Source organism: Salvelinus alpinus, chromosome 20 (genome assembly GCF_045679555.1).
Source record: "Salvelinus alpinus chromosome 20, SLU_Salpinus.1, whole genome shotgun sequence".
Taxonomy (NCBI): Eukaryota; Metazoa; Chordata; class Actinopteri; order Salmoniformes; family Salmonidae; genus Salvelinus; species Salvelinus alpinus.
Genome location: NC_092105.1, coordinates 16066760 through 16088864, shown reverse-complemented (window position 1 = coordinate 16088864; position 22105 = coordinate 16066760). Strand labels below are relative to the sequence as shown.

At 46.6% G+C, this 22105-nt stretch overlaps 1 protein-coding gene across 4 annotated transcripts in view; it reads right to left on the bottom strand.

Moving 5' to 3' along the window:
- Positions 1-21580, bottom strand: part of LOC139546366 (guanine nucleotide exchange factor DBS-like) — a 118966-nt gene extending 97386 nt beyond the window's left edge. For 2 of the 4 annotated variants that reach the window (XM_071354672.1, XM_071354673.1), the window contains exon 1: positions 20714-20863. In XM_071354672.1, the coding sequence (XP_071210773.1) occupies positions 20714-20792 (79 nt within the window). In that variant the 5' untranslated portion in view covers positions 20793-20863. Of the gene's footprint in view, positions 1-20713 lie in introns of all 4 variants that reach the window. The other 2 variants (XM_071354678.1, XM_071354675.1) reach the window with 2 other exon arrangements.
- Between the last annotated feature and the right edge of the window lie 525 nt (positions 21581-22105).

Genomic DNA, 22105 nt, shown 5'->3' with positions numbered 1-22105 from the left:
CCATCTCCTCATCACCCTGCCACTCTATACCCTCTCCTCTCTCTCTCCATCACCCTCCCACTCTATACCCTCTCTTCTCTCTCTAATCACCCTCCCACTCTATACCCTCTCCTCTCTCTCTCCATCACCCTCCCACTCTATACCCTCTCCTCTCTCCATCACCCTCCCACTCTATACCCTCTCTTCTCTCTCTAATCACCCTCCCACTCTATACCCTCTCCTCTCTCTCTCCATCACCCTCCCACTCTATACCCTCTCCATCACCCTCCCAATCTATACACTCTCCTCTCTATCACCCTCCTGCTCTATACCCTCTCCATCACCCTCCCACTCTATACCCTCTCCTTTCCATCACCCTCCCACTCTATACCCTCTCCTCTCTCTCTCCATCACCCTCCCACTCTAAACCCTCTCCTCTACTCTCATCACCCTACCACTTTATACCCTCTCATCTTTCTCTCCATCACCCTCCCACTCTATACCCTCTCATCTTTCTCTCCATCACCCTCCCACTCTATACCATCTCCACTCCTCTCTCACAACCCTCCCACTCTATACCCTCTCCATCACCCTCCCACTCTATACCCTCTTTTCTGTATCACCCTCCTGCTCTATACCCTCTCCTCTCTCCATCACCCTCCCACTCTATACCCTCTCCTCTCCTCTCCATCACCCTCCCACTCTATACCCTCTCCTCTCTCTCTCATCACCCTCCCACTCTATACCCTCTCCTCTCTATCATCCTCCTGCTCTATACCCTCTCCTCTCTATCACCCTCCTGCTCTATACCCTCTTTTCTGTTTCACCCTCCTGCTCTATACCCTCTCCATCACCCTCCCACTCTATACCTTCTCCACTTCTCTCTCATCACCCTCCCACTCTATACCCTCTCCTCTCTTTCTCCATCACCCTCCCACTCTATACCCTCCCCTCTCCTCTCTCTCTCCATCACCCTCCCACTCTATACCCTCTCTTCTCTCTCGAATCACCCTCCCACTCTATACCCTCTCCTCTCTCTCCATCACCCTCCCATTGTATACCCTCTCCTCTCCCTCTCCATCACCCTCCCACTCTATACCCTCTCCACTCCATCACCCTCCCACTGTATAACATCTCCTCTCCATCACCTTCCCATTGTATACCCTCTACATCACCCTCCCACTCTATAACCTCTCCATCACCCTCTATTCTATACCCTCTCCTCTCTCTCCATCATCCTCCCAATAAATACCCTCTCCATCACCCTCCCACTCTATACCCTCTCCACCTCTCATCACCCTCCCACTCTATACACTCTCCTCTCTTTCTCCATCACCCTCCCACTCTATACCCTCTCCCCATCACCCTCCCACTCTATTCCCTCTCCTCTCTCTCTCATCACCCTCCCACTCTATACCCTCCCCTCTCTCTATCCATCACCCTCCCACTCTATACCCTCTCATCTTTCTCTCCATGACCCTCCCACTCTATACCCTCTCCACTCCTCTCTCATCACCCTCCCACTCTATACCCTCTCCTCTCTCTCTCTCCCCCTCACCCTCCCACTCTATACCCACTCCTCTTTCTCTCCATCACCCTCTCACGCTATAACCTTTCCTCTCCATCACCCTCCCATTGCATACCCTCTCCCTCTCCATTACCCTCCCACTCTATACCCTCTCCACTCCATCACCCTCCGACTGTATACCCTCTCCTCTCCATCACCCACCCATTGTATACCCTCTCTTCTCCCTCACCCTCCCACTCTATAACCCCTCCATCACCCTCCACTCTATACCCTCTCCTCTCTCTCCATCATCCTCCCAATAAAAACCCTCTCCATCACCCTCCCACTTTATACCCTCTCCACTTCTCTCTCATCACCCTCCCACTCTATACCCTCTCTACCCCTCTCTCATCACCCTCCCACTCTATACCCTCTCCACTCTCCATCACCCTCCCACTCTATACCCTCTCCTCTCTCTCTCTCATCACCCTCCCACTCTATATCCTCTCTTCTTTCTCTCCATCACCCTACCACACTATACACTGTCCTCTCTCTCTCCATCACCCTCCCACTCTATACCCTCTCATCTTTCTCTCTCCCCCTCACCCTCCCACTCTATAACCTTTCCTCTCCATCACCCTCCCACTGTATACCCTCTCCTTTCCATCACCCTCCAATTGTATACCCTATCCCCTCCCTCTCCATCACCCTCCCACTCTATACCCTCTCCACTCCATCACCCTCCCACTCCATAACCTCCCCATCACCCTCCCACTCTATACCCTCTCCTCTCTCTCTACATCACCCTCCCACTCTATACCCTCTCCTCTCCTCTCTCTCCATCACCCTCCCACTCTATACCCTCATCACCCTCCCACCCACCCACGCACACACACACACACACACACACACACACACACACACACACACACACACACACACACACACACACACACACACACACACACACACACACACACACACACACACACACACACACACACACACACACACACACACACACACACACACACACACACACAGAGCTTAATTCAACACTCTGAACATTGAAACCCAGTTCCCTGTTTGTCAAGCTTGAGACTGAGTTGTGGCTAGAGAATTCTGGGCTAGAATGAAAACGTGCCCATCCTGGCAGTCCCCAAGGAATGGGTTGAGAAACACTGATCTAAAACAAGCATGGGCTCCTGGCAACCATGCTGTTCATAAACCACAGAAACAGGAGTCAAGGTGAAGCTGTTCTGACTGTGGACAAAATTAGTTTTCCATCTGCCTCAAATCATGCAGCCAGAAAACCAGGAAAATTGTCAGACACACTCCCTGTGTTATAATGCTGTAACATGATCTGAAGCCAGTCAAACCCTACTTATGTAAACCCCATGAGCAGAAATAGAAGCATAGCTATTAAATAGAATTACTAGGCTTTTCATTGTCACGCACAATATCAACCATTTTTTCAGATGATGGCCACTATTATAAGACAGATTAGTGATGGGTAAATCCATTTGAATTCAATCACTTTTTGACGGCACACCTTTTGATTTGAACAAAACCTTCCATACGTATTTGCCTGTTGTAGAAGTGCTCTGAAAGTGACTTTTTTTGGACCTGAATACCAAAACATTCCATAGATAAAGGTGCTCAAAGGGGACCTATTTAGCATAACCCACCATACCATGAGACTTTCATGTCTTCATCACTGGAATAGAAAAACGGCTAAGATTTATTTAATTTAAAAGCGTACAAACAGGGTTGTCATATTTTATAATAATCTTTTTTATAAAAATGTCATTTTTTAACATTAAACATGAATGATCTAAAGATGCATAAACTCCCATTTTCTTTCATATTGGCATATGTTGTAGCTTAGTCCCTATTTACATCATCTGAGGTTTTTGTGTTGTGCCCGGGCATCAATTGAGAAACAACATGAATATTTAATTAGACATTTGATGGTGGGTGGATCGGCGGCCATCTTTGTGGTTGTCATTAGAATTTAACATTTGAATTCAAACGTGTACCAGCTAAATTGCAGTGATCTGAAGGGAGTGGTCCATTCTATGAGTTATCTTTCTATGACTGAAATGACACCCACCTTGTATTCAAGAGCATGCTGTGCCAACCGATGGCGGGCACAACATAAAAACCTCAGATTATGTAAAATAGGGTCTAAGATAGTTTTTAGATAATGTTTTTAGCAGTGGAGGCTGGTGGGAGGAGCTATAGGAGTACAGGCTCATTGTAATGGCTGGAATTTCATAAATGGAACGGTATCAAACATGTCAAACATATGGAAACCACATGTTTGACTCTGTTCCATTAATTATATTCCAGCCATTACAATGAGCCTGGCCTCCTATAGCTCCTCCCAACAGCCTCCACTGGTTTTTAGATAACTGACAGTAGAGGTTAAAAAATGCCATAGTTCTTCTTAAAAATGTAGGACATTAGAAAAATGTTTGACAACCCTGTTTGTAAGCGTTTAAATTATATAAAACTCAACCGTTTATCTTTTCAAGCAATGAAGACATGGATGTCTCATGGTATGGTGGGGCACGCAAAATGGGTCAACTTTGAGCACCTTTATCTATTGAATGTTTTGGCATTCAGGTCCAAAAAGTCACTTTCTGACCACTTCTACCATGGGCAAACATGTGTGGAAAGTTGTTTTTAAATCAAAAGGGATGCTGTCAAAAAGTGATTGTATTCAAATGGATTTACCCTGACACAACTATTTAAAAAAACATAGTGTTAGTGTGATCTACAGATGTAAGATCTTAATTTGACCAGTATTGTTGCAGCAAAATAATCCTGCATCAATAAGATTTGAACGTTTAGTCCATAATGTTGCTTGATTAGTGGTTAGGCTATTAGCTGGTCAAAATGAGGCTACACGAGAAGTGGAAAACTTCTGTGTGTTATTGCAGGTTTTCAGTGAATTTATGTACATCACTAAGCTTATCTGCATTTCCTGTGGCGCAGGACAATTCTCAGCAACAAAAGAGTGATCAAATGAAGATCCTACATCTGTAGATGTGCCAGTGGGTGGATTGACTGGAAAAAGGTCAAATCAGCCAGTTAGGAAATAGAGAGAAGTGATCTCCACACACTCTGCTGATTACAACACGTTATATTCCTGATGAGAGAGAGAGTCTTTCTGCAGCAAGGTGCAGTTCAGATTAGAAATCACAAAGACAAAACTAGAATTTAGTCAGCCAGGGCGGTGTTGTCTGGTGTGTGTGCGTGCCACACTGCAAGTTGAGTTGAATTGTACAGCGCAGAACGCACAGTATACAGACAGTAGTAGATGATGACTAAATCTTTATCTCTCTTTGACTCTCTCTGCTGTCTACTATGATCAGTGTGAGGGTTCAGGGTGAGAGTCTGTCCTATTTCTCTCTCATGGCCGGAGGGAAATCTCAATCTCCCTAACAACAGACAAAACAAAAAGACTGCTAAAAACAAAAGCTTTCATCAAAGACACGAGAGACAGGTGATTTGTCCAAAGAAACACAGGGAGGTATCTGTCTTTATGTGAGGCAGTCTTGGTCCAGTAATATGAGGTTTGGAAGACCTTGAGGACTAGGAAGGGTGGATTTCCTACCTGTCCATGACTGCTTCCTCTCTACCATCACTCACCTGTCCATGACTCCTTCCTCTCTGCCATCACACACCTGTCCATGACTCCTTCCTCTCTACCATCACTCACCTGTCCATGACTGCTTCCTCTCTACCATCACTCACCTGTCCATGACTCCTTCCTCTCTACCATCACTCACCTGTCCATGACTGCTTCCTCTCTACCATCACTCACCTGTCCATGACTCCTTCCTCTCTACCATCACTCACCTGTCCATGACTGCTTCCTCTCTACCATCACTCACCTGTCCATGACTCCTTCCTCTCTGCCATCACTCACCTGTCCATGACTCCTTCCTCTCTGCCATCACTCACCTGTCCATGACTCCTTCCTCTCTACCATCACTCACCTGTCCATGACTGCTTCCTCTCTGCCATCACTCACCTGTCCATGACTCCTTCCTCTCTGCCATCACTCACCTGTCCATGACTCCTTCCTCTCTGCCATCACTCACCTGTCCGTGACTCCTTCCTATCTGCCATCACTCACCTGTCCATGACTGCTTCCTCTCTACCATCACTCACCTGTCCATGACTCCTTCCTCTCTACCATCACTCACCTGTCCATGACTGCTTCCTCTCTACCATCACTCACCTGTCCATGACTCCTTCCTCTCTACCATCACTCACCTGTCCATGACTGCTTCCTCTCTACCATCACTCACCTGTCCATGACTCCTTCCTCTCTGCCATCACTCACCTGTCCATGACTCCTTCCTCTCTGCCATCACTCACCTGTCCATGACTCCTTCCTCTCTACCATCACTCACCTGTCCATGACTGCTTCCTCTCTGCCATCACTCACCTGTCCATGACTCCTTCCTCTCTGCCATCACTCACCTGTCCATGACTCCTTCCTCTCTGCCATCACTCACCTGTCCGTGACTCCTTCCTATCTGCCATCACTCACCTGTCCATGACTGCTTCCTCTCTAATATCACTCACTTGTCCATGACTCCTTCCTCTCTCCATCACTCACCTGTCCATGATGCCTTCCTCCTCTACCATCACTCACCTGTCCATGACTCCTTCCTGTCTGCAATCACTCACCTGTCCATAACTCCTTCCTCTCTGCCATCACTCACCTGTCCATGACTCCTTCCTCTCTAAATCACTCACCTGTCCATAACTCCTTCCTCTCTGCCATCACTCACCTGTCCATGACTCCTTCCTCTCTACCATCACTCACCTGTCTATGACTCCTTCCTCGATGCCTTCCACTCTACCATCACTCACCTGTCCATGACTCCTTCCTCTCTGCCATCACTCACCTGTCCATGACTCCTTCCTCTCTCCATCACTCACCTGTCCATGACTCCTTCCTCTCTCCATCACTCACCTGTCCATGATGCCTTCCTCTCTCCATCACTCACCTGTCCATGAGGCCTTCCTCTCTCCATCACCCACCTGTCCATGATGCCTTCCACTCTGCCTTCACTCACCTGTCCATGACTCCTTCCACTCTGCCTTCACTCACCTGTCCATGACTCCTTCCTCTCTCCATCACTCACCTGTCCATGACTCCTTCCTCTCTCCATCACTCACCTGTCCATGACTCCTTCCTCTCTCCATCACTCACCTGTCCATGACTCCTTCCTCTCTCCATCACTCACCTGTCCATGACTCCTTCCTCTCTGCCTTCACATCACACAGCATCCAACACACACACATGAACCGAACATGAGCCCCACTAATACAGTCACACCACACATACACACAAACAGTCCTCTAAATAACATCTCCAAAGCTTGTATGAATCCATTGAGGTGACGACCATAACATTGACACTGGTGTTGCCATGGTAACAGTTATATCTGTTCACAGTATTGTCAAGTACAGTAGGAGGATATATCACCTCTCTAAGTCTGTCTGACCAACATCCATCTCACCAATATCTGGAGAGCTGCCTCCTTAGGCCTAAAGCTGATATTATATATTTTATTGTCACATATACCGGAGAGGTGCAGTGAAATGTGTTGTTTTACAGGATCAACCATAATAGTATGAGAGGTGTAGTGAAATGTGTTGTTTTACAGGATCAACCATAATAGTATGGCGCAAATGGAGCAGATAAAGGTAAAGTGCCTTGCTCAAGGGCACATCAACAGATTTTTCATCTTGTCGGCTCGGGTATTCAAAATGCTCGGGTATACTGGCCCCACACTCGGCCCAAGTGTGTGTGTGAAGTGGGTATACACAAATTTTGCCAAAATTATTCCCCAAACGGCCGGCCCAGCGAAGGGAAGGTGCCCTGTGCGAAGCATTCTATGAGAGACAATGACATACACTCTGAATGACATAAAATCATAAATCCCATATTGTTCTTTCACAGTCAGGCCAACCCAATCTGTACTGTGCAGTAGGCTAATAGTAGGCCTACTATAGAGCCCCACAGTGGAGGTGTCATAATATCCATAAAACCTAGTGGTCAAACAGGGAAATGGTTCCAATCATTTTCCCACCATTCATTTTTTCCCATAGGGGATTTTATAAACACTTACAATAAGGGCTGTGTTTCGTGTAGGCTTACCCTGGTGTGCATTTTTGATAACCATGTAAATCTATTTTTTGGGGGGGCTTGCCTGTTTTTCATGTTATTTTGGCATTAATACGAGTCACATATCAGTTTGCAAACAATGTAAAATATATATATATATCATTGAGTTAATAAAGCCGCATACTAACATGGTCTCTTTATTGTTTTCTTGAGGAAGGCAGCTCCAAAATGCAGGTGTTTCAGCCTGGCTCAGTGCTTTCTGTGGTGGTTGTATCTACGGTAGCTTTGATTGGACTTTCAAAATCTTAGCTAGCAGTCATCATCATGAATAAAGTCGACAATCTACTGGAAAATCCTTGTCATATGAAGAGAAATAATGAAGATAAATTATATATAAAACTTATCAGTGCTCATCAGCCATTGGACATAAACATTACACAACAAGTTGCAAATTCAACAATGAGTGGTTTGGAAGGAATCAGTGACAGTGGCTAACCGCAAGTAATGCAACTGGGAAGTCAGGAATAAATGAGCTCAGACTGGGAAAATACGTTTTGAACGGTCATCCAACTCGGAATTGTAAATCTCTTTCTCTTTCTTTGATGACAAAATTTGCCCATGGAGGACCACCGCTCCACCTTCCTGAGCACATCACAAAAAGGTGAGTCCAAAAATGTCTTATTTGCTGCTGCATAAATGATGTAATACACCAGGGAGATATGTATACTGTAGCTAAGAAAGTAATACTAAGTGTATGTTGTGTAGTAAGCTGTTAGTAGCCCATGTGCCTCACCCTAATAATTTGGTCTATTTTCACCTCTTAATTTCACCTAACGTTACTGTTCTGACTCAATTGTGCACATGTAGCCTATAACCTGTTTTTGAGAAATGTCATCATCTAATATTGTAAGAGTTTTCATTGTCTGCTTATATTCCCCCTTTATTTATCCTACGGTTCTGACTTGGTGTACAGGGAAAATACTGTAAGAGCAGCCCATGTTCTGCATTCTGTCGCTGTACATTTCAAAAGTGCTGAACAGAGTTATATTGACTACGTCCATCTTAGCTCGCTCATTAATGTCTTAATCGAAATTATGGAATGCCTCTTATCCGCTCATTGTTCCCTTATGCCATAGTTTGTACATCTCAATTGTCAGTAGAAACCACATTTGTTTAAGCAAGTCAGCCATATCAGCTATGCTTTTTTAAAAGGCAGTAAATGAGGCTGAATGAACTGTTTCACTGCCAGACAAGACCCCGCTGATAGCCAGGTGTAGCAGTGGTAAGGATTCACTCCATGGTGCTGAAAAGAAAGCTCTGCTGTTGGGACAGTTTTATGTAGGCCCTAACAGTTTGTGGGCACCGTTTGTCGCCATTATAGTGCAATTCATGTATTGTTTAGTGCTGTGTAGTGGCTTTGCTGGCATGCATCTAAAACAAATTGGGGGGAGTTTGCCCCTGCAAGATTTACATTCTGGACCGACATACAAGTTCCTTACTTTTTTCCCCTTCTACTTCTACTTAATTTCTGCCCTCCGAAATCATATTCGTTATATAAATAGGCCCTTTAAATTTTGTCTGTCTTGCCGTTCCAAATAAAATTGAATATTTTTTGTTCATATAATTTAATAAGCAGTTCACTAGGTGTAGGCAAAACCATAAGCAAATATGTAAACTGTGATATGACTAAAGAGTTAATAAGGTTATTTTTCCACAAATAGACAGGTATTTTCCTTTCCAGGGTAGCAAGATCTTATCTATTTTTGCTGACTTTCTATACAAATTTATTGGAGTGAGATAATTTCTTTCTTTTGGGATTTGTATACCGAGTATGCCCACATCTCCGTCAGACCATTTAATTGGTAAACTACATGGTAATGTAAAATTAGCATTTTTTTGTGATCCAATACGTAATATCACTTATCATAATTTGGTTTTAATCCAGAGAGGATAGCAAAAGTATCTAGATCCTCTAAGAGGCCGTGGAGAGATTCAAATTGTAGTTTTAAAAGATAACATGAATCATCAGCGTACAATGACATCTTAGTTTTTAAGTTACGGATTTCTAATCCCTTAATATTATTGTTTAATCTAATTTTAACAGCTAACATTTCAATGGCAATAATAAAGAGATATGCCGATAGTGGACAACCTTGTTTTACTCCTCTAGATAGTTTTTAACTTTCTGAGATGTAGCCATTATTTACTATTTTACACCTAGAGTTACTATACATAACTTTAACCCATTTTATAAGAGATTCCCCAAAATTGAAATATTCTAGGCATTTATATATAAACTCCAGTCATACTTTATCAAAAGCCTTTTCAAAGTCAGCTATGAAAACCAGGCTGTATTAAAGAACATAAATGGTTAAAGAAAAGTGTGATAAATAAAAACATATACCAATTTCATTTAAGGACCAAAATATTGACAGCTGTGCCATATAAATTGCAAAATAGAGATTTTCGATGTACCCATTCCATGGCACATGGTTTATGAATTGATACGCAAAACAACGCCGGATTCAAAACTTCTAATTTTTCAATTTAAATTATTATACAAAATTCTTGCAACCAATAGAATGTTATATATATATGGGGGTTACAATCTTCCCAGCTCTGCAGATTCTGCTGTGAGGAAGCAGAGTAATTAGATCATTTATATTGGTATTGTCCATATGTAGCTCGTCTTTGATCACAGGTCCAGGAATGGCTAAAGAATTGCAACATTTGCTTAGAACTAACGCTGCAGATAGCAGTACTGGGTGATTTGAAAAGCCATAGTCAATCAATCAATAATATAATTATTATTTTAGGATTTTTTTTAATTTTTAATTTACAATCTGTAAATTGTAAATTTAAGCTATGAGAATAGAAAGGTTCAGTACTTGTGTGAAGCGTCACAGCACAGTTGAAAAATATATGGCAAATAGAAATCCAAATTGGAGGATGTTGAGAGATAGATGGGAGGGGTTGAATGGAGCTGAAGGGTGGGACTAATAACAAGATAAACAATGTAAAACATACGGGGTCTGTAAAATGAATATAGGTTCAGACATTTTGTGAAATAGCACAGTTACAAATAGAAATCTAACTGGATGGACATCAGAAATAGAGGAAGGACTAAAAACAAATGTCACGTTCCTGACCTATTTTTATGTTATTTTGATTATGTTTAGTTGGTCAGGGCGTGAGTTGGGGTGGGCATTGTATGTTGTGTGTGTTTTGTTTAGTCTATGGGTGTTGTATTGTGTATGGGATAGATAATTGTGAGGTTGTCTAGTTATGTCTATGGCTGCCTGGATTGGGTCTCAATCAGAGACAGCTGTCATTCATTTGTCTCTGATTGGGAGCCATATTTAAGGTAGCCATAGGCAGTAGGCTTTGGTGGGTAGTTGTCTTGTTTAACGTTTGTTGCTTGTCTGTGCACTTGCGTTATTTAGCTTCACGATCATTTGTTGTTTTGTTTGTTTGTATAGTGTTTTCGTTTCATGTTCATCTTCGTTCATTTAATTAAAAGAAGATGGCTTATTTTCCTCATGCTGCGTTTTGGTCCGAATCTCTTCCACACGATCGTGACAGAACTACCCACCACAACAGGACCAAGCGGATTGAGGAAGGAGAAAAGGAACTAAAACAATGGAGAGAAGAGGAATGGAGTTGGGAGCAAATTTTCAATGGAGAAGGACCCTGGGCTAAGGTTGGTGTGAATCGCCGCTTGCGGGAGGAGAAGAAGGCAGCCACAGCCCAGGAGCGCTGGTATGAGGAGGCAGCACGTAGGAGAGGCTGGAAGCCCGAGAGGCTCACCCAAAAATTTCTTGGGGGGGGGGGGGCTAAAGGGGGGTGTGGCAAAGCCGGGTTGGATACCTGAGCCAACTCCCCGGGCTTACCGTGGAGTAAGAGGGCGTCGTACTGGTCAGACACCGTGTTATGCGGTAAAGCGCACGGTGTCCCCAGTACGCGTGCTTAGCCCAGTGCGGGCTATTCCACCTTGCCGCACTGGGAGGGCTAGGTTGGGCATCGAGCCGGATGCCATGAAGCCGGCCCAACGTATCTGGCCTCCAGTACGTCTCCTCGGGCCGGTGTACATGGTACCAGCCTTACAGGTGGTGTCCCCGGTTCGCCTGCATAGCCCAGTGCGGGCTATTCCACCTCGCCGCACTGGCAGGGCTACGGGGATCATTCAACCTGGTAAGGTTGGGGAGGCTCGGTGCTCAAGAGCACGTGTCCTCTTTCACGGTCCGGTATATCCGGCGCCACCTTCCCACCCCAGTCCAGTACCACCAGTGCCTACACCACGCACCAGGCTTCCAGTGCATCTCCAGAGCCCTGTTCCTCTTCCACGCACTCTCCCTATGGTGCGTGTCTCCAGCCCAGTGCCTCCAGTTCCGGCACCACGCACCAAGCCTCCTGTGCGTCTCCAGAGCCCTGGACGCACTGTTCCTTCTCCCCGCACTCGCCCTGAGGTGCGTGTCCTTAGCCCGGTACCTCCAGTTCCGGTACCACGCACCAGGCCTATAGTGCGTCTCAGCCGGCCAGAGTCTGCCGTCTGCCCAGCGGCGCCTGAACTGCCCGTCTGCCCAGCGGCGCCTGAACTGTCCGTCTGCCATGAGCCTGCAAAGCCGCCCGTCTGCCATGAGCCTGCAAAGCCGCCCGTCTGCCATGAGCCTACAGAGCCGTCCGCCAGACAGGAGCCGCTAGAGCCGTCCGCCAGACAGGAGCCGCTAGAGCCTTCCGCCAGACCGGATCAGCCAGAGCCTTCCGCCAGACCGGATCAGCCAGAGCCTTCCGCCAGACCGGATCAGCCAGAGCCTTCCGCCAGACCGGATCAGCCAGAGCCTTCCGCCAGACCGGATCAGCCAGAGCCTTCCGCCAGACCGGATCAGCCAGAGCCTTCCGCCAGACCGGATCAGCCAGAGCCTTCAGCCAGCCATGACCGTCCAGAGCCGTCAGCGAGCCATGACCGTCCAGAGCCGTCAGCGAGCCATGACCGTCCAGAGCCGTCAGCGAGCCATGACCGTCCAGAGCCGTCAGCGAGCCATGACCGTCCAGAGCCGTCAGCGAGCCATGACCGTCCAGAGCCGTCAGCGAGCCATGACCGTCCAGAGCCGTCAGTGAGCCATGACCGTCCAGAGCCGTCAGCCAGCCATGACCGTCCAGAGCCGTCAACCAGCCAAGAGCGTCCAGAGCCAGCCAGCCAGGATCCGCCAGTCATTCTGGTGTTGCCCCTCATTCTGGTGTTGCCCCTCATTCTGGTGTTGCCCCTCATTCCGGTGCTGCTCCTTATCCTGATGATGCCCCTTAATTTAGGTGGGGTTATTTGGAGGGTGGGCATTGTGAGGGGGATAAAGAAGCGGGGATTGATTATGGTGGGGTGGGGACCTCGCCCTCAGCCTGAGCCACCACCGTGGACAGATGCCCACCCAGACCCTCCCCTAGACTTTTGGTGGTGCGTTCGGAGTACGCACCTTGAGGGGGGGGTTATGTCACGTTCCTGACCTATTTTTATGTTATTTTGATTATGTTTAGTTGGTCAGGGCGTGAGTTGGGGTGGGCATTGTATGTTGTGTGTGTTTTGTTTAGTCTATGGGTGTTGTATTGTGTATGGGATAGATAATTGTGAGGTTGTCTAGTTATGTCTATGGCTGCCTGGATTGGGTCTCAATCAGAGACAGCTGTCATTCATTTGTCTCTGATTGGGAGCCATATTTAAGGTAGCCATAGGCAGTAGGCTTTTGTGGGTAGTTGTCTTGTTTAACGTTTGTTGCTTGTCTGTGCACTTGCGTTATTTAGCTTCACGATCATTTGTTGTTTTGTTTGTTTGTATAGTGTTTTCGTTTCATGTTCATCTTCGTTCATTTAATTAAAAGAAGATGGCTTATTTTCCTCATGCTGCGTTTTGGTCCGAATCTCTTCCACACGATCGTGACAACAAACAAAATATAACTATTGTAAAATAGATTGTGTCTGTAAAATGTGTATAAGATGTATAAACTGAAGGTAGAAGCCTAAGTGTTTATTAGTTTACTCCAATTGGGGGATCGGTGGTAGGCTTTGCGGGGAATAATAAAGGTATATTCTTAAAAAAGTATGTATGTCTATATAGGTATGTGTATGTATATATGTAATCCAAGATGGCGTAGCAGTCAGATGTCCTTTGTCCTCGTCCTGTCCCGTGTATATATTTTTTATATATTTTTCTTCGCATTTCTTTTTATATATATATTTTTTCTTCTTAAAAACTCAACTTCAAAACACTCTCCTGCAACCTACCTCACCAAATGTGGTGCGGATGTGTTTTTTTTCTCCTCAAAGGTATTATTCACCTCGTATCCGAAATCTACAACAGAAGCTAGCCAGAAGTTAGCCAGCTCACAAGCTAACGTGAGTAGTTCAGCTAACCACAGCTAGCGCTTATCAGCTATCCTTTAGCTCGGAAAACTATTGCCAGTTTTGTACAACGCGACTCAGACCAGAGCATACCAGACCTATTTTCTCTCCATATCCCCGGATTTTTACCGCAAGCTCTGGACATTTACACCTGGATCTTGCAGCTAACTAGCTGCTATCCGAGTGACTATTGGCTAACATCAATTCCGGAGCAAACACCAATTATCCCGGAGCTAGCCAGCTGAAGAGTTCCATCAGCCACTCCTGGGCTACAATCACCTATCCGGACCCGTTTTACTGCCGATGCGGAGCCCCACCGGGCCTTCACGACTGGGATACCGACGTTATCTGCCCGAGGGAGTTATTCATCTAGCCAGAAGTTAGCCAGCTCACAAGCTAACGTGAGTAGTTCAGCTAACCACAGCTAGCGCTTATCAGCTATCCTTTAGCTCGGAAAACTATTGCCAGTTTTGTACAACGCGACTCAGACCAGAGCATACCAGACCTATTTTCTCTCCATATCCCCGGATTTTTACCGCAAGCTCTGGACATTTACACCTGGATCTTGCAGCTAACTAGCTGCTATCCGAGTGACTATTGGCTAACATCAATTCCGGAGCAAACACCAATTATCCCGGAGCTAGCCAGCTGAAGAGTTCCATCAGCCACTCCTGGGCTACAATCACCTATCCGGACCCGTTTTACTGCCGATGCGGAGCCCCACCGGGCCTTCACGACTGGGATACCGACGTTATCTGCCCGAGGGAGTTATTCAACTGGCCCCTCCATCGCGACGTAACCTGAACGCCCATATGCTAACTGCGGCCCGCTAATCGTTAGCTGTCTTGAGCATATCGGCTGCTATCTGAACAGGTCTATCGAACAATCTTACGCCGCGGGCTAGCTTAGTGGAGGCCTCACTGCTCCATCTACGGCTGCCCCCTGGACACTATGATCACTTGGCTACATAGCTGATGCTTGCTTGACTGTCCATTAATTCACGGTACTCCATTCCGTTTATTTGTGTTTTATCTGTCGGCTCTGTGCTTTAACTCAGGATCTGTGTGTAGTTAATCCGACCCTCTCTGCCTAGCCGTCGCCATTTTTACCTGCTGCTGCTGTGTTAACTGACTAGCTGCTGTTATCTCACCTGTTGTTTTAGCTAGCTCTCCCAATCAAGACCTGCAATCACTTTATGCCTTATTGTATGTCTCCCTCAAATATCAATATGCCTTGCATACTGTTGTTCAGGCTAGTTATCATTGTTTTGGTTTGCAATGGACCCCGTAGTTCCACTCTCCGTACCTCCGATACCTCCTTTGTCCCACCCCCCACACATGCGGTGACCTCACCCATTGAGACCAGCATGTCCAGAGATACAACCTCTCTTATCATCACCCAGTGCCTGGGCTTGCCTCCGCTGTACCCACGCCCCACCATACCCCTGTCTGCACATTATGCCCAGAATCTATTCTACCACGCCCATAAATCTGCTCCTTTTATTCTTTGTCCCCAACGCTCTAGGCGACCAGTTTTGATAGCCTTTAGCCGCACCCTCATCCTACTACTCCTCTGTTCCTCGGGTGATGTGGAGGTAAACCCAGGCCCTGCATGTCCCCAGTCACCCTCATTTGTTGACTGCTGTGATCGAAAAAGCCTTGGCCTCATGCATGTCAACATCAGAAGCCTCCTCCCTAAGTTTGCCTTACTCACCGCTTTAGCACACTCTGCCAACCCTGATGTCCTTGCCGTGTCCGAATCCTGGCTTAGGAAGGCCACCAAAAATTCTGAGATTTCCATACCCAACTATAACACTTTCCGTCAAGATAGAACTGCCAAAGGGGGAGGAGTTGCAATCTACTGCAGAGATAGCCTGCAAAGTTCTGTCATACTTTCCAGGTCTATGCCCAAACAGTTCGAACTTCTAATTTTAAAAATTAATCTCTCCAGAAATAAGTCTCTCACTGTTGCCGCCTGCTACCGACCCCCCTCAGCTCCCAGCTGTGCCCTGGACACCATCTGTGAATTGATCGCTCCCCATCTAGCTTCAGAGTTTGTTCTGTTAGGTGACCTAAACTGGGATATGCTTAACACCCCGGCAGTCCTACAATCCAAGCTTGATGCCCTCAATCTCACACAAATCATCAAGGAACCCACCAGGTACAACCCTAAATCCGTAAACATGGGCACCCTAATAGACATTATCCTGACCAACCTGCCCTCCAAATACACCTCTGCTGTCTTCAATCAAGATCTCAGTGATCACTGCCTCATTGCCTGTATCCGCCACGGGTCCGCGGTCAAACGACCACCCCTCATCACTGTCAAACGCTCCCTAAAACACTTCTGCGAGCAGGCCTTTCTAATCGACCTGGCCCGGGTACCCTGGAAGGATATTGACCTCATCCCGTCAGTTGAGGATGCCTGGTCATTCTTTAAATGTTACTTCCTCACCATATTAGACAAGCATGCTCCGTTCAAAAAATGCAGAACCAAGAACAGATATAGCCCTTGGTTCACTCCAGACCTGACTGCCCTCGACCAGCACAAAAACATCCTGTGGCGAACTGCAATAGCATCGAAGAGCCCCCGCGATATGCAACTGTTCAGGGAAGTCAGGAACCAATACACGCAGTCAGTCAGGAAAGCAAAGGCCAGCTTTTTCAAGCAGAAATTTGCATCCTGTAGCTCTAACTCCAAAAAGTTCTGGGATACTGTAAAGTCCATGGAGAACAAGAGCACCTCCTCCCAGCTGCCCACTGCACTGAGGCTAGGTAACACGGTCACCACCGATAAATCCGTGATAATCGAAGACTTCAACAAGCATTTCTCAATGGCTGGCCATGCCTTCCTCCTGGCGACTCCAACCTTGGCCAACAGCCCCGCCCCCTCCGCTGCTACTCGCCCAAGCCTCCCCAGCTTCTCCTTTACCCAAATCCAGATAGCAGATGTTCTGAAAGAGCTGGAAAACCTGGACCCATACAAATCAGCTGGGCTTGACAATCTGGACCCCCTATTTCTGAAACTGTCCGCCGCCATTGTCGCACCCCCTATCACCAGCCTGTTCAACCTCTCCTTCGTATCATCTGAGATCCCCAAGGATTGGAAAGCTGCCGCGGTCATCCCCCTCTTGAAAGGGGGAGACACCCTGGACCCAAACTGTTACAGACCTATATCCATCCTGCCCTGCCTATCTAAGGTCTTCGAAAGCCAAGTCAACAAACAGATCACTGACCATCTCGAATCCCACCGTACCTTCTCCGCTGTGCAATCCGGTTTCCGAGCCGGTCATGGGTGCACCTCAGCCACGCTCAAGGTACTAAACGATATCATAACCGCCATCGATAAAAGACATTACTGTGCAGCCGTCTTCATCGACCTGGCCAAGGCTTTCGACTCTGTCAATCACCATATTCTTATCGGCAGACTCAGTAGCCTCGGTTTTTCTAATGACTGCCTTGCCTGGTTCACCAACTACTTTGCAGACAGAGTTCAGTGTGTCAAATCGGAGGGCATGTTGTCCGGTCCTCTGGCAGTCTCTATGGGGGTACCACAGGGTTCAATTCTCGGGCCGACTCTTTTCTCTGTATACATCAATGATGTTGCTCTTGCTGCGGGCGATTCCCTGATCCACCTCTACGCAGACGACACCATTCTATATACTTCCGGCCCTTCCTTGGACACTGTACTATCTAACCTCCAAACGAGCTTCAATGCCATACAACACTCCTTCCGTGGCCTCCAACTGCTCTTAAACGCTAGTAAAACCAAATGCATGCTTTTCAACCGTTCGCTGCCTGCACCCGCACGCCCGACTAGCATCACCACCCTGGACGGTTCCGACCTAGAATATGTGGACATCTATAAGTACCTAGGTGTCTGGCTAGACTGCAAACTCTCCTTCCAGACTCATATCAAACATCTCCAATCCAAAATCAAAGCAAGAATCGGCTTTCTATTCCGCAACAAAGCCTCCTTCACTCACGCCGCCAAACTTACCCTAGTAAAACTGACTATCCTACCGATCCTCGACTTCGGCGATGTCATCTACAAAATAGCTTCCAATACTCTACTCAGCAAACTGGATGCAGTTTATCACAGTGCCATTCGTTTTGTTACTAAAGCACCTTATACGACCCACCACTGCGACCTGTATGCCCTAGTCGGCTGGCCCTCGCTACATGTTCGTCGTCAGACCCACTGGCTCCAGGTCATCTACAAGGCTATGCTAGGTAAAGTGCCGCCTTATCTCAGTTCACTGGTCACGATGGCTACACCCACCCGCAACACGCGCTCCAGCAGGTGTATCTCACTGATCATCCCTAAAGCCAAAACCTCATTTGGACGCCTTTCCTTCCAGTTCTCTGCTGCCTGCGACTGGAACGAATTGCAAAAATCACTGAAGTTGGAGACTTTTATCTCCCTCAACAACTTTAAAAATCTGCTATCCGAGCAGCTAACCGATCGCTGCAGCTGTACATAGTCCATCTGTAAACTACCCACCCAATTTACCTACCTCACCCCCCATACTGCTTTTATTTATTTACTTTTCTGCTCTTTTGCACACCAGTATCTCTTCTTGCACATGATCATCTGATGATTTATCACTCCAGTGTTAATCTGCTAAATTGTAATTATTCGATTTATTGCCTACCTCATGCCTTTTGCACACATTGTATATAGATTCTCTTTTTTTTTTTCTACCATGTTATTGACTTGTTTATTGTTTACTCCATGTGTAATTCTGTGTTGTCTGTTCACACTGCTATGCTTTATCTTGGCCAGGTCGCAGTTGCAAATGAGAACTTGTTCTCAACTAGCCTACCTGGTTAAATAAAGGTGAAATAAATAAAATAAAAAAATAAAAAAATGTGCATATGTATGCATGCGTGTATGGATATATATATTCCCCAAAAATATATGGGGGATTGGAAATGATGCAGACAATTACATTGATGAAGCAACAATCTTTCCGCAATATAAAAATAAAATAAAAATAATGTAATAAAAATAAAAGATCTACATGCTAAAATCACCACTGGTGATGATTAAGAAGTGAGTATACACAATGCCCACTGAAAAATAAGTGGGTTTACGGTGTACACCTTCGTATACCCTCCACTACACCACTGTTTGCATGCATGTGCGCGTTGGTGAATCGGTGCATGTGTGTGTGTGTGTGTGTGTTTGTGTGTGTGTGTGTGTTTGTGTGTGTGTATGCATGTGCTCGTACGTGTGTGTGTATGCATGTGCTCGTGTGTGTGTGTGTGTGTGTGTGTGTGTGTGTGTATACATGTGCTCGTGTGTGTGTGTGTGTGTGTGTGTGTGTGTGTGTGTGTGTGTGTGTGTGTGTGTGTGTGTGTGTGTGTGTGTATGCATGTGCTCGTACGTGTGTGTGTGTTTCTAGTGCCTGGTCTCAGAGAGCTAGCTAACAGAAATGTGTAACTCAACAGAAGGCCAGATATTATAGGCCTGTATACACTGAGCATACAAAACATTAAGAACAGCTTCCTAATATTGAGTTGCACCCCGTTTTTGCACTCAGAACAGCCTCAATTCGTCGTGGTAGTGACTCTACAAGGTGTCGAAAACATTCCACAGGGATGCTGGTCCATGTTGACTCCAATGCTTCCCACAGTTGTGCAAAGTTGGTTGAATGTCCTTTGGGTGGTGGACCATTCTTGCTACACATGGGAAACTGTTAAGCATGAAAAACCCAGCAGCGTTGAAGTTCTTGACACAAACCGGTGCGCCTGGCACCTACTACCATACAACTTTCAAAGGCACTTAAATATTTTGTCTTGCCGATTCAGCCTCTGAATGGCACACATGCACAATCCATGTCTCAATTGTCTCAAGGCAAAACAATCCTTCTTTAACCTGTCTCCTCCCAACTGATTGAAGTGGATTTAACAAGTGACATCAATAAGGGATCAGAGCTTTCACCTGGTCAATCTATGTCATGGAAAGAGCATCCTTAATGTTTTGTACACTCAGTGTAAGTACAGACCTTTACATTTTAGTCATTTAGCAGACACTCTTATCCAAAGAGACTTACAGGTGAAAGTAGGGTTAAGTGCTGTGCTCAAGAGCACATCAGATTTTTCACCTAATCAGATCGAGGATTCGAACCAGCAACCTTTTGTTTACTGGCCCAATGCTCCTAACCCGCTAGGCTACCTAAATCTTTCAACATAAAACCACACAGTCTCTGGCCTTTTTAGAGACCTGACTACCATAGGAAGGAATGTCAGAGGAGATGTTATGTATATATCAAATCTAGATACGATGCTGGGAGATACTGACGTGAAGCGACAAGATCTGCAGCATCTGGTCTCCTATTACAGTCCTACACGCTCACGCTTACGGTTATGCCGTCATACAGTATACCTTACGGTAGGTATCTACAATAACAATCTAGCTTACTCATCTAGTTCTCTATTCAACCAATCAGCCAATATATTCCTGATTGCAGTATCCCAGAGCTGCAGGGGTTCTGATGATTTAGGTCAATATCACACGACACACAGACACACATTACATTTTAGCTCACACAGCGTCACAGAACATAGCTACAGTAAGTAGCTATGATCGGTGCATCAGACAAGAATGACATATGCTGTACATACGTACATACTATATACATAGGCATTCCTATAGATAGCCATACTGTTGACACATACCAACATTTTGGATGACCAGTCTGAGTCTTTCTAACATCGTTCCAAGGGCCATCTCCTCCGTCTTCATCCACAGCATCATCCTCAGGAGGGGGAACGGGAGCCCGGCTACCCAGAGAAGGGACTCCGTGGCTGGGGATAGATGGAGCCTGCCTGTGTGTATGTCTGGTGCTCCAAACAGCCGATGCTGTGGAGGAGGGAGCGAGGGGGACTGGCGTAGCTGCTTAGCCAAAGGGAGAGGAGGCAAGAGGGGGAGACTGCAGAGTTACTAGCCCAGGGTAAGGATTCTACGGAGGGGGAGAAAGAGACGAGAGGTGTGCCTGGCTGGCTGACTCACACTGCAGATGGTGTGGATGGAGTGAGAGATGCTGCAGAAAGGAGAGAGAAGCGAGGGATGTTTCAGAGAGAAGATAGGATGCTGGCTGCAGAGAGAGGATGGGGAGGATGCTGAAGCTGTGATAGATGCAGACGTCCCTGGCTGCACTGATGGAGAGATGCAGAGTGGGGGATGCCAGCAGTGGAGAAGAGAAGGAGGAAAGGAGGAGGGGAGGACACTGAACATGTACGCATGCAACCTTCAGTAGCAACATGCGCATGCAGACCAAGAGAGAAGGAGTGGAGAGGGGGGATTGCAGGCAAGTCCAATTTTTGCAGACGCACACACACACACACACACACACAAATGATGGGACTGAGGCTTGGCTGCAGTCGTAACAATAAAAGGAGAGGTCAGTTTGATTTAAAGTCTCAATGCAGCTCTGAGAAAGGACATGACTGAAAGAGACACGGAGGGAGACAGAGAGGGAAAGAGACAGGGCGGTAGATAGAGAGGGAAAGAGACAGGGAGGGAGACAGAGAGGGAAAGAGACAGGGAGGGAGACAGAGAGGGAAAGAGAGGGAGGGAGACAGAGAGGGGGAAAGAGACAGGGCGGTAGATAGAGAGGGAAATAGACAAGGCGGTAGATAGAGAGGGAAAGAGACAGGGAGTGAGACAGAGAGGGAAAGAGACAGGGAGTGAGACAGAGAGGGAAAGAGACAGGGAGTGAGACAGAGAGGGAAAGAGACAGGGAGTGAGACAGAGAGGGAAAGAGACAGGGAGGGAGACAGAGAGAGGGAAAGAGACAGGGAGGGAGACAGAGAGGGAAAGAGAGGGAGGGAGACCGGGAGAGGGAAAGAGACAGGGAGGGAGACAGAGAGAGGGAAAGAGACAGGGAGTGAGACAGAGAGAGGGAAAGAGACAGGGAGAGGGAAAGAGACAGGGAGGGAGACAGAGAGAGGGAAAGAGACAGGGAGTGAGACAGAGAGAGGGAAAGAGACAGGGAGAGGGAATGAGAGGGAGGGAGACAGAGAGGGAAAGAGACAGGGAGTGAGACAGAGAGAGGGAAAGAGACAGGG